Source organism: Ascaphus truei, chromosome 18, assembly GCF_040206685.1.
Source record: "Ascaphus truei isolate aAscTru1 chromosome 18, aAscTru1.hap1, whole genome shotgun sequence".
In the NCBI taxonomy this organism is placed as follows: Eukaryota; Metazoa; Chordata; class Amphibia; order Anura; family Ascaphidae; genus Ascaphus; species Ascaphus truei.
Window position 1 is genome coordinate 13967006 of NC_134500.1, and position 13982 is coordinate 13980987.

General features: G+C 42.1%; 2 protein-coding genes across 2 annotated transcripts in view; one reads left to right on the plus strand and one right to left on the minus strand.

Annotated features, from left to right (window-relative positions):
- Positions 1-13162, plus strand: part of FAM227B (family with sequence similarity 227 member B) — a 185362-nt gene extending 172200 nt beyond the window's left edge. The window contains exon 15 of the mRNA XM_075575623.1: positions 12987-13162. Within this exon, the coding sequence (XP_075431738.1) occupies positions 12987-13082 (96 nt within the window). The 3' untranslated portion in view covers positions 13083-13162. The remainder of the gene's footprint in view (positions 1-12986) is intronic.
- A 192-nt stretch (positions 13163-13354) lies between these two features.
- Positions 13355-13982, minus strand: part of GALK2 (galactokinase 2) — a 98568-nt gene continuing 97940 nt past the window's right edge. The window contains exon 10 of the mRNA XM_075575638.1: positions 13355-13748. Coding sequence (XP_075431753.1) covers positions 13532-13748 — 217 coding nt within the window. The 3' untranslated portion in view covers positions 13355-13531. The remainder of the gene's footprint in view (positions 13749-13982) is intronic.

The following is a 13982-nucleotide window of genomic DNA, read 5'->3' on the forward strand; positions in this document are numbered from 1 at the left end:
CTAGTACCCTATCACCTGGAGAAAAAATTCTGACCCTAGCACCCTTATTATATGTATTCCTCTGTGCTTCTTGAGCTTTCTCCATGTGTTCCCTCACTATGGGTAGGACTGCAGCAATGCGGTCCTGCATCTGGGCAACATGCTCTATTACACTTCTGTAAGGGGTAACCTCGTGTTCCCAAGTCTCTTTGGCTATATCCAGTAAGCCCCTTGGGTGTCGGCCATACAATAGTTCAAACGGGGAGAAGCCTGTGGATGATTGGGGAACTTCCCTAATGGCAAATAACAGGTACGGTAACAAACAATCCCAGTTTTTCCCATCTTTATCAACCGCCCGCCGTAACATGCTCTTTAAGGTTTTATTGAACCTTTCCACTAAACCATCTGTTTGTGGATGATAGACTGAGGTTCTGAGATGCTTGATTTTTAGGAGTTTACATAGCTCTTTCGTTACTTGGGACATAAATGGTGTTCCCTGGTCAGATAGAATCTCTTTAGGAATCCCGACCCGGGAAAACAGAACTACTAACTCTTTTGCTATGTTTTTAGCTGAGGTGCTACGTAGGGGAACTGCCTCCGGATATCGGGTGGCATAATCTAATATTACCAATATATGCTGATGTCCCCTAGCAGACTTTATTAGGGGTCCTACTAGATCCATAGCAATCCGGTCAAATGGTACCTCTATTATGGGAAGGGGTACCAATGGGCTGCGGTACGCCTTGAACGGGGCGGTGATCTGACATTCTGGGCATGAGGAACAATAATTCGTAATTTCTGCCAGAACCCCAGGCCAATAGAAGCTTCGGAGAATCTTTTCTTTTGTCTTTTCCACCCCTAGGTGTCCCCCCAATGGATGACTATGTGCGAGGTGTAATACTACGTTACGGAATGTCCGTGGTACCAACAATTGTTTAGTTGTAACTGATTTCCTTTTATCAACCCGATATACTAGGTCGTTCTCTACCTCGAAGTAGGGGTAAGCAAGTGACCTATCTGGTTGGCCAGGAGTACTATTCTGGTCCCGTATATTTCCCCTTGCTACCGCTAATGTGGGGTCCTCCCACTGGGCCTTCTTAAAACTCCCAGGACTGACCTCTAGGTCAGCGAGGGTCTTATCCGGTTCTGGGGTGGTAAGTGTCTGCTCAACATCTTGATTTGGGGTATTCCCTACCAAAGTAGTGATGGGGAAGGGAATTTTACAGCACTCCTCCTTTTCCCCCTTCTTATTTGGGCCCTCGTCAACCTCCATTTCTGAAAAAGGGAAAGGATTTGTTTCTTCTAATACTTCGTTATGGTCCGCTATTGAACTCTGGGCGCTATTCTGAGCGGGGGACCACATTTTTAGAAAATGGGGAAAGTCGGTCCCTATTAACACATCATGTGCCAGTTTGGGTACAATACCCACCTTGAAATCTAAAGAACCAAACTCTGTTTCAAAAAAAACATCAACAGTGGAATATTCATGATTATCCCCATGTATACAACAAATTGCCACTCTTTGTGAACTGTTTCCCTGTTTCTTCTTAATGGGCAAGAGGTATTCGGACACTAGTGTGACCATGCTCCCAGAGTCAAGAAGTGCCCGAACCCTCTTACCATTAACCTTTACAAATGCCCACAGATGGTTATTCAAGGGGTCCTCTGGGCTAGGGCCCATACATTGGGACAACAGCGAATAAGGTTCCACGCTGTTGCATTGCATGGGCTCATCATTTAGTGGGCAGATTTTTGCTGTGTGGCCCCTCTCATGACAATTTACACATTTAGGTACATAGTCTGTGTCCCACTTAGAGCCTTTTCCCGGCTCCCCATGTTGGCTATTGCCCTTAGTGTGCGAACCACTGTTGCTGGTGCTGCGTGAAGGTGGTCGCCGCTCTTCAGCGCCCCTTAACCCCGGTACCCTTTTACCGTCTCTGGAAGAGTCCTGGAACCTCGGGTAGTGGGGTTGCTCCACGACTTTGGGTTGCGGGTGCTCTTCTGCTGCATTGTACCTTTCTACGAGGGCCACAAGCTCATCCGCATTGTGGGGGTCACTCCGACTGACCCAACGGCGTAAGGCAGAGGGAAGTTTCCTCAAGAACTGGTCCATGACCAACCGTTCCACGATGTGGCTGGCTGAGTTGATCTCGGGTTGTAGCCACTTCCGGGCGAGGTGGATTAGGTCATACATCTGGCTTCGGGTGGCTTTATCCATCGTGAAGGACCATGCGTGAAACCTTTGGGCGCGAACAGCCGTGGTTACGCCGAGGCGGGCGAGGATCTCGAACTTCAATTTTGCATAGACGTTAGCTTCGGCTGGCTCTAGATCAAAGTAAGCCTTCTGGGGTTCGCCGCTTAGGAAGGGTGCGATTAGACCAGCCCACTCAGCTTCTGGCCATCCCTCTCTCTGTGCCGTGCATTCAAACGTGAGAAGATAGGCTTCCACATCATCCGAGGGTCCCATCTTCTGAAGGTAGTGGCTTGCCCTGGTCATTTTCGGAACTGGGGCTGCCGCTGCCAGTGGAAGGTTACTGATAGTCCCCCTCAGGATCTCGAGTTCCTGCTGTAAGCCCTGAGCGAACCGCTGTTGCTCCTCTCTCAGCAAGCGGTTTGTCTCTTGCTGGTTTGCATTCGCGTTTTGCAGGGCTTCATTCGTCTGTTGCTGGTTTGCATTCGCCTGTTGCTGGTTGGCATTCGCCTGTTGCTGGTTGGCATTAATCTCTTGCTGGGCTATTAGCAGCTGTTGCTGGGCTGCATTCGTCTGCTGCTGGTTTGCATTAGTTTCTTGCTGGGCTATTAACAGCTGTTGCTGGGTTTCATTTGCGTCTTTCTGGGCAGCGACATTGCGTACCAGCGCACCCACCACGTCTTCCATCTTGTTTGCAGAGGATGAAAAAAACTTTTTTTTTTTTTTTTTTCAAAGTTCTTCAACCCGCAGACCCCCTAGTGTTCTGCCCGCATTCTCCACCATATGTGACAAACGGCTTACTCCGGGGCTCCGTCGTTTGTCCGGGACTGTTTAGAACACAGTCTTTTAGGGTAGGTTAAATGATGAGGCGTCACGTACTGTTCCTTTAAACAGGCTATGCCTGGTTTATTCAGTCCCAGGCACTGAGACTGCCACAGTGCATACAACAGAAAACAGATCAAAACAAAAGCTGCTCACCTGAGCGATAACTTAACTTAGATATCCCTGACTCAGGGTTGGAAGTGGCTTTTCCACTTCCAACATCAAAACACGGTACTTTTGCAGTCTTACACAAATGAACAGAAAGATTGAACCTGTTTGGGGAAGAGGCTTCTCCCCTCTGTAGTTCAGCAGCCTTCCAGCCTCCTGGCTCTTGTGGGGAGACCAGAGCAAACAGGAAATCAGTCTTTCATACCTGATTCCTAATTAGCATGACAGGTGACAGAAATCAGGCAGCAGACAAACTCTGGTCTGGATCTCTCATCCCTCAGTTCCAGCGCTTGCCAAACTGTGGGATGGAGTGTATGTATTATAAGGCTGCACTCCCAGGCCAAACAGGATAGAAACTGTCTAGTATCCTGGGAGCCCTATATACGGAATTTATTACCATCCCCTGGTTTCTGTCACAATATATATATATATATATATATATATATATATATATATATATATATATAATTTCCTACATGGAAACACATCACTTTTGCCAAGTAATAATAATAACTTAATTTCATATAAGCGCTTTTCTCCCAATAGAACTCAAAGCGCGTCACAGCGCGTGGTACGTAGCACATACGAATGTTACAGACACTGCCCAGATGAGCTTACAATCTATGTGTTTGCTGCCTGAGGCACAGGGAGATAAAGTGACTTGCTCAAAGTCACAAAGAGCTGACACTGGGAATTTTACCAGGTTCCCCTGATTCAAACTCAGTGTCATTGTTATCAGAGTCAGTGTCTTTACTCGCTGAGCCACTCCTCCTTCCTTAATGGTGGAAAGCACGTTATAGTTGAAGATGCTCATACATGTCTCTGCAAAGTGTCATAATAAGCTGAAACAAGCTGAAAAATTGAGACCCCCCAGACTTTTGTTCCTCCCCACCATTTTTCAGCAGTCATGGAAAACTGATTAACTAAAACAGACTCCAGCAGCTGCATTTAATTTAACATTATGAGTTCATTTTACAATTTAACTTCCCAAATTAGGTTTCAATGGGACCTTCCTACAGCCGCGTGGCAGGTCTGCCGCTTTTTCCAGCAAAGTGCGCAGCATGAGCGGTCTTTACACAGAATATCCCTGCACTAAAATAAGCAGAAACATCTGTATTTTACTGTGACATTATGAGTTAATGTAAGAATTGTACTTCTAGAATGAGATTTAAAGTATAAACAGAGCTTGTTAACCATGGTCACAGTAACACCAGTCTTGGACAAGCCACTAGTTATGCTATAAAATAAATACAACTGAGAATCTGACTCAGGCAATGTGATCTACTAAACAATTTACAGATGTGCAAAATGTGTCAGTTTTGCTACTGCCCAGAATGTCAATATGAAGCAAAACAAGGCTGGGAAATGTCTACTCGAATTTGTAGCATCCACCCGAGACGTGGTTAACCCGAGACGTGGTTATATCAAATGTCACTCGAAATTGTCGTTTGGTAATGACCAAGGTGAAAGAAAGTATGCTTTTGTTTTTCTGTGCAGCCTTCCAGTTTGGTTTATACATCCATTGGGTAAAGTGCCATAGAAATAGTATCAATTATAGCAGGAAAGCTCAATCATTTTAAACACGGGTCAAATGCTTTTGAGACCATTTTTTACGTGATACATATAAGGGTTTAAAACGGTAAGTAAGATCCCTTTATTAACATAGTAGTGGCTCATGCAGGAGAACGATCCGGATAAATAGGATTGGACAACACCCTTCCACCATTGATCATTCCAACATTTGGGACAGTGACTCATCTCACAGCCTAGACAAAGGTCTTGGGCTGAAATTGAGTTTCGAAATGTAAAGACTATAAAGAGCAGGAGAGCTGGTCACTTTATTCCATTTTATAAGATTTGCTTCCACTCAACCAAATATTATAGAGGGTAATCAATACAGTTGCATACACTATAATAAGCATTCAATGTCAGTTGCTAACCTGGCACTGACGTGTTGTGTTGAATAACCTCTGATATTTCCATTGTCTAACTAACACCACTTAGAAGAAATATCCATAATATATCAGAAAACCGTATACTGTTGTGTAGCAAAACCTTCCATTGTTTTTGCTGTGGTGCCCCTAAATATGCGGCGTAAAAAAGACCTAAGCATGGCCATCAGGCAATTAGTATGTGAATTGGATTACTTACTGACAATCTTGAAATACTGACCTGATCCACCTGACAATGAGGTTTATTCCCCCGAAACGTTGTGTTCAAACCTACGCACATTAAGATCTGAAATCAATAAACAGTGGATCCTGCTAATTTTAACACTTACTCTACTATGCAGTTACTTTGTGTTTATTGTATTACAGATCCTTGGGAATTATTGGTGGGAATCTATGACAAATAGAATTTTTTTAGATACTGTTGTAGGAAAACCTAAAGTTTATTCATGAACAAAGTATCCCAGGTTCAGGGTTATGCTAACACCACAAGTCACTAATCAAAGACTTTCATCTAACCGGAGTATTGTGCCACTCTGTACTGCCACGTATTGGCTGGCAGAACTAAATTTTGCTTGGCATGAACTGTGTTACTGTTACTGTATGATATTAGTTAAATGAAAAAGAATGATGCACTGTGCAGTGTGGTGAGAACCTTGAAAACACTATGTGCCAAATCGAATTAAAGTCTGTGACTGGGAGCTACTGTACTCTGAAGTTTTACTTTCTCATTGCAAAATGGGCATACGGGGGTGTCCGGTATTGGGCAATGCTGAAAGGGATGATATATCTCCTATCATAGTTAAAGATGTTCTGGATATTCAGGTGGGAGACAAGTGAGAAGCATGCTACAGTATAAGCTCAATGTATTCTTTTTATGAATACATTGACTCCACCAAACACATACCACCGCTTAAAATGCATATGGATGGCAAAGATATGGCTAACATTCGTAAAGCGGCATCTAAAACATGGGTGGGCAACTTCAGTCCTCAAGGGCCACCAACAAGTCAGGTTTTCAGGCTCAATCAGTGGCTCAGTCTTGGGCGGGCTCACCCATTCCCCGCCCCTATCTGCAGGGCTAGGAGTATAGGCCTCTTACCAACCTCTGACCCAAAGTCCAAAGAGGTACCTGTTTTTAGGGACTCTTTCCCTCAGTCCGGGTCTAGGGTGGAGTCCGGGGCGTGGGGTGGGGGACGACCCTCTTGTGAGTTCCAGGGGCCGATGTGTCCTGAATTAGAGGGTCTGGTTCCTTGGAATCTCTCTGTCAGCATACACTTCCTTAGTGCTGGAAAGATCCCATGCAATTTATGGCGTTGGCTTTTCAACTGTAAGTGACTGATGAGCCAGTTGGAGACTGGCTAATTGTCTGTAGCTGCAATTAATCAGCTCCCTGCTGGACTCATCAGTCTGATCCAGGCTTTCTGTTTGGAACCCTTCTAGACAGGGGCTAAGGCCTGTCACATGCCTCCCCCATTTGTGGATAGCTCGAGTTAGCCACGGCTGAAGCCCATCCCTCCACTCTCACTCGAGATGTACCTGTGGCTCGAGTTAGGATGGGTGGAGGGAGAAAGGCCCCAGTCATGCTTGGATTGGAGCCCTTCCTCCAGGTAACCAGTGCCTCTTCCAGAAGGTGCTTGAAATGAGCGTGCTTTAGTAGTTTGAGGTGGACTTTTCTCAAGCACAGTCTTTCCATGATTTGCTTAGCTTCCTCACCTCTGCGAAGGACTCTTCACTCAAGCTCCTCTTTCCAATTTACCAAGTCTTCTTTTAACCACTTGGTCATGAGTTTCTCCAATACATTTGGGTGATCTTCTTTCCCTGAGACTAGGGTGACCACCTGCATCTGCTTCTGTATCAATGATCGCGGGTGGTTCAACCTGGGCAAAGATCAAATGCCACCTCTCATCCCAACTTCTGACCCCATATGTACGAGTCCAGAGATATAATGAGGGAGACATTGATTCGGGGGAAATAAACATTGGCTTTTATTTAGCCCGTAGTTTCAAACTGTTTAAGGCAGTATACAAATAAACACATAAAACAGGCCTCTCTCTTTGTAAGGGCTGGCTCACACTTCCCAGTCCCTATCTGCAGTGCTGGGAGGATAGGTCTCTTACGAGCCTCTGACCCAATGTCCAAAGAGGTATCTGTTATCAGGGGCTCTTTCCCTCAGTCCAGGTCTGGGTTGGTGTCTGGGGGGGGGGGGCACCCTCTGGCAGGTTCCAGGTTCCGCTGCATCCTGGAATAGAGGGTCTGGTTCCCTGGGATCTCTCTGGCAGCACTCGCTTCCTTAGTGTTAAAGAGATCCCCTGCAGTTTTTGCAGGACGCTTTTCTGCCTGACTGATGAACTAGGTGGAGATGGCTGAAGCTGCAATTAACCAGCTCCCTGCTTGACTCATCAGTCACATCCAGGCTTTCTATTTGGAGCCCTTTTAGACAAGGTTTAAGGCCCTGTCACACCGGGATATCCTGAAAACCTGACCTGTTGGTGTCCCTTGAGGACTGGAGTTGCCCCACTCCTGATCTAAAGCCTTTGGCGTATTGGCAGTTTACTGCTCAGTTCCTACAGTACTTGCCTCACATGAAATGTGGATGGATGCAATTCTTTTATCTACTGAATTTGTGGAGATCTGGTAACAGTGTGACAACCTTGGGTGATCAAGTATAAAGAGTGCAAGATTATAATAGAATAATTTATGACACTGAGGATATAGCGAGATGCAGACTTCCCTTTTCATGCTCACGCCAAATCACTGGCACTCTGAGCTAAAAAAAGTGACATTTTTATACATATGAAACTTTTCGCCTGTGAGATTTTACCATGTGCTTGATAATGTTTGCGACAGACACAAGGAAATTCCATAGATCCAGAGTTTAGACTGAGCCTCGGGATGTACAGTAAAGAGAATAGGTATCTTTTGAACCACATTATACCATTCTCCATTTGTTCTGGAGGATAAATCCTAGATTACTTGAGGCTCATGTGTGATTATTCTCTTTCTTTTTTTCCCTCACAAAGATGAGTCCCTGAAGTATGGCATAACCTTTATCTAAAAGCTAATTTTATTGTTGCAAAATGACTGGAAACCCTACAGTCTGGAAATACTGGTATTTCAGTTGCATTTATGTGCAACACAATGAAAAGAATAAATGAGAATAAAGATGAAAGAAAACAAAATCTACTGAAGTAATCTGAGACTTGCATATACACCAAAGCTTTGCAGATCATTAAAGTTCTTCTAAAGCTTTTTTTTTTTTTTTTTACCAATTTAGGAAAATATTAGATCATTGTTCGTTTTGTTTTTAAATGAAAAAGCTTCAGTTTTCGTTACATCCATTGCAGTATCCTCTTGCGGTGCAATCATCGTGGTTTAGCAGAACTCCAAACATCTTATAACACCGTTTAAAAATAACAACGAGAGCTTAAAGCTTCACAGCGGAAGTTTTAATGCTCTTCCGCAAATCCGACTTTATGTTTGCACTTGGTCTGGTCTCTATTAACCAAAAATGTTTTACGCCTCTAATAATTGCTGACGATCCTCAGATTGTTGGTGTTAAAGTTTTTAGTTGGACATTTACTGAGAAAATGCCCATGTGGTGGGTCTGTCCCAAAATCATTAGATGTATTTATTTATAAAAATGTTTTACCAGGAAGTAGTACATTGAGAGTTACCTCTCGTTTTCAAGTATTAAAGAAGGGGTTCTTAAGCTGTGGACCCCAAAGACCTTAGTGATTAACTTTACCTACACCCTTTTAGTTCCTGAAGTGGATCATGAACCTATCTTTTTAACGATTAAATGAAAGAATGCATGGCCCGGGTCTCCAGTCTTTTGCTGCACGTGAAGGGAACCAGAACGTTACTTAGATATAGTTTTTTAATAAATAAGATACAGTATGACTCTTATTTCAAATATTATTTTTGATTTCCAGAGGTAGATGTACAGTACCAGAGATTGCTTTCCTTTGTACCACACTGGGGGGGCTATAATATTTAAAGATATATTTGGGTCCTACCACTTTTCACAGCCAACTTTAGATGGGTATTTTAACCCAAATGTCTTAGTCTTAGCTTGTGCATTGCTTAGTTTTAGCATTTCCAGAAGGCGCTGCTTTGTTTATGGACATTAAATGAATATCTGAATGTATTAATGGTTTACATTCCATGGAATCGCTCAAATATATGTATCAGCATTTAGACGTGCGTGTAAATTGTTTATCATATTGAATAAACCATTTGGGAGACTCATTTTTAATTTCAGCATTCACGGTATGTTAGTTTGAACCTCCCACGTATCATATTTTAATACTCAGAAGAAAATTAATGAGACACTTGTCACAATATAAAGCATCTGCACCTGATCTAGCTTTGTGGCATTTTCCTGCTTAGCAACTCATTACAACACATCCGTAACACTAGAGAATTCAAGTTATACTGGCTGTCCATAGGTTATTCACAGGCCACACATTTTGTCCAGAGTGTTTTATACTGTTTTAAACATTTACTCACTTGTTTAAACATGTCATGATCTGCTATCGCAATATTTTTCATGGCACTTAGATGTATACGTTTATATGACTTACTAAATTAAACATACAATTGTCAGATTCTCTTTCCTAGATAACCTGCTAGTTGTGTAGCTGTACAGTGGAGGGATTTATTTCTCAAAGTCTTTAGGCTGCAAAACAACTTCTCCCAGATTTATCGAAACAGACACCCCCAATGCTTCCAATGGGGTTTCTTATCTTTTGGAGTTTTTGCAGCTGGGTGACCTGGGTCAATAGAACCCCTGGAAATTAGGGTTTTACATAGAATGAGCTGACATTTCAGAATATAACCTATTATTATTAATCAAGACATAATATAATTTGACGTGCAAAAATAAAGTACTGTAGATTTTAAAAGAAAGCAGTTGTCAGGAGAAAATCATTTTGAGCGTGTACATGAAAGAAGGGTGGCAAAATATGGAAAAATCGAGGGATCTACACCGTGGCCTCCTAAAAAGACTACCCAGCCATGTGAAAGTATTTCATCCTTGATATTTAGCATATATTACACAATGTATCCTAGCAACTGCAGAAAACAGAGAAGAAAATGTATTTCAGAAGTAAAGAAAAATTAAGTTAATTAATGGTGCAGTGAAGAAGACTTTCGTTGTTTTTAATTAGCTGTAGGGAAGGGATAATGTAAATGCAAAGATTAAAAAAAAAATAATAATAAAGATAAAATCAGATCTAAAAACAGAGATGTAGCAATGGATGGGCTGGAGCCGGGAAAGACCTGGAGATAAAAGGAAATCAGAGATTTGGTCAGAATCCTGGACATGTCAAGGAGCACAGGTTATACAAAATGACTGAGGAACTATCCCAGATGTGAGGAAAACAATATTTCTAAATGCAGTGTTGTGTTGGGAAGAAATCTAGTACATATGATATGAGAATACACAAGAGCAGGTTACAGAGGTCCAACTGGAGATAAGAGCATGGATGGATTTGGCTGTGGCGATTGCAAAGGTCAATGGAAGTAAAACACATTCACATGTTGAAGGAGCAAACTGCCATGCCAATGTAAAAGTCAGGAGGGTGCCGAACCCGAATCAACACACATTGTGGAAGAAAGAAAGGGGGATACGTAGTGGGAAAGGAACTGAGAATATGGGTGGGCTATCAGTGGGAAATTATTACACATTTGCAAGGGTTAGAGAGAACATTATGAAACGTGAGGCAGTCGAACAAGGCGTTACCAAGCATACAAACTTGAAGGATAATTTTCTAAGGGAGACAATGGTTGGAGACAGCGATCAATGAACATATGGCTAGCCTAGGGGAGGCAAAGGGGAGTCGGAAAGTTAAATGAGAGGATTACTGCAGAAGATGCACGCAAGAGTAATGATAAAAACAAAGACACAAGAGGAGCAAGTTGGCAGTATGTAAGGAGGTGGCAACATAAAAAGTGGTTAATAAATTACTCATTAGATCAGGGGTGGCCTACTCCAGTCCTCAAGGGGCAACAAGTGGTCACATTCTCAGGATATCCCTGCTTCAGCATAGGTGGCTCAGACTGAGCCACTGATTGATCCACCTGTGCTAAAGCTGGGACCGATTTAGCCACCCATGCTGAAGCTGGAACTGATTGAGCCACCTGTGCTGAAGCAGGGATATTCTGAAAACCTGACTGGTTGGTGGCCCTTGACGACTGGCATTAGCCACCCCTGCACTAGATGAATAAATCACATGGCTTTATGCTGCTTGTCAGCACCGTCTACATTGTGTCCGGGTTTAGAATCTTTCACAACAGACCAGGCAGTTGGTTTGCAAAGGAATTGAATGTTTTATGTGTAACAGGCATGTTACACCGATGACAGCAATGCTTTGTAGGGAAGGGAAATGTTGATATTACAAAAATAAATACATTTTCACATAAGGAAAAAAACAAAACAAAAAATGAAATGTGCTTTAGAATCTAAGCATTTAAAACATGTATATGTACCCACGTGGGATTCAATTCCGGGGAAAGACTGCTAGGTTCATGTTTATTGTGTAGGGATTAGTTGGGTCAAAAAGGTTCTCACGATTTACTTGGATTAAACATGGTTATGCCGACTGGTTTAAAACATGTCTATCAACGCAAATAACTATGTAAAATTACACTTCAGGAGAAATGTGAAAACAGTGTTAAAAAGATAGTATGTTTCATGCTTAGAGATTTATGCATAATCAACAAAGTAGCCATAAATATGTTGTAACACAGGAGGGAGAGGGAGTAGGGGGTATGATACCATTTATTGGACCAACAAGTAGTTGATACGTTACAAGCTTTCGAACCTCTCGAGGTCCTTCATCGGGTTACCCTGACCCTGAGAGGTTGGAAAGCTTGTAACATATCAACTACTTGTTGGTCCAGTACATGGCATCATACCCCCTACGCCCGCTCCCTCCTTTGTTTTGATACTACATGGAAGAAAGGACCAACACAGCATCCCACCCTTCTTTCCATAAATATGTTGACTCCCTAAAAATGGAGGTTTACATCTTTGTTCATCCAGATTACATTCTACTTGTAACAATTACAGAGCATTGTTATTCGTGCAAAGAGATTTTGTCATTTCACTTGTAAAAGTACATGCTGCTACTCTGTTCCCAGAACATCTGTAACGAGAGGCAGGAATACTGTATCATTTACATATCTAAGAGGATCCTCGTGTGTCATTAATCTTGTGTAAACATAGGTCTGTATAGTTGACAGTGATAGTGTAACATTGTGGTTTGCAGTCATGTAACAGAAACGTTGTCACTAATTACCATTAGCTTTAACTCTTTTGTTTATCATTAGAAGATAGTTTTATTTGTGATGAATTTGCAAGGAGAAGAATCCTGAGTTACAGCAGTTAACAATGTTCAAGTGTATTTAAGTGCTGAGCCATCATATACATGGCCCCTTTTCTATGGTCAACAATTATGAGATGCGGTTTGTGATCACTAAAATGACGGAACCCAATTATGGTTTTGCCGGAGCAGGAAATAATTAATTGAGAATGTAATGTTATATTTAAAACCTACTGAAACAATGTTATATTCAGTGTCACTTCAAACCATAAAGTGGCACTAAAGCACTGGAATGGGACATTGGTTGGTGGCCGTCCCATCGCGACCAATCCCCCCACTGGCGTTTAGCCACAGGGAGACCCTCCGTGGCAGCCTCTCCTCCGCCCATTCCACTAGTCATAATGTGCAGTATTGTGTTTCTAGCATTGTAAACATATATGCTGCACATTATTCTAATAACATATAGACCGGATCGATCATCCATGTGTGGCATATACTAGTCCGAGATAATGTACTTAAACAGTTGTCATTTGTTTCTCATTTTAATAGCAACATACGCCGTTTTCCAGCAAACTGTTCATGAAAGAGGGCCTGACAATCCAAGAAGTGGTGAATACAGAAATGGATTCTAAATGGTCTTTCTAACAAATATTTGCCTCCGATATTTGGAAGTTGTTAGAGCAAAATGTACAACCCGATTGATAATGGTGTTTCCAAAAGAATAAAAGGGTTTAAAAAAAAGAAATTGTTTTTTTGTTTGTTTAAAAAATAATAATATATATATATAGATATATCTATATCTATCTATCTATATATATCTATATATATATCTATATATATAGATATATATATAGAGAGAGATCAGGGAAATACGTGGAACTGAAAAGATTATTGAGAAATAAACACCAGGACATCTTTTTTTGCTATTACATCACTTATATTTATGGATTGCAAAAGCAGAAGACATAATGGAAGACATAATGTTTTCATATGTATTGTGTATACTCATCACACTACAAAACAGTAAAGAGATGAATTTACTCTGGAATTCAAAGTCCGGATCACGTGTATGGCGCACAGATCCTCCCCGAGTTTCACTTTTTTTCAGCCTCGAGAAGAACCATCGCTCCACTTCCAGGCTTTGTAGCGAAAAGGCTCCTTTGCTGCAGGGCTAATCTTTGGTCATTGGTTTTGTAATAAGAGTCTTGCACACTTAATAGGAATTCGCTCAGCTTGGAGATCGGCACCATTGAGACTGTGCATCCTCCCCATCCAGCTCCTGTTAACCGTGATCCAATGGCCCCAGATTGCCTATAAATAAATATTTGGACTGTTAGCAAACTTCCTTTAGAGACATTTATTGTGCACCAATGCTCTACGTTTTGTTGAATGTCACTTCTTGTCTAAGAACCTACACATTTAAGAAAAATGATAGTGGCTAATATCATGTATGAATCTATGTAAGACAGTGACGGCGATGTTACCGATGACGTCACCCATCGCCGTCGCCATTGCAAAAGTTGAATTTCAAGTTTAAGCGACGTT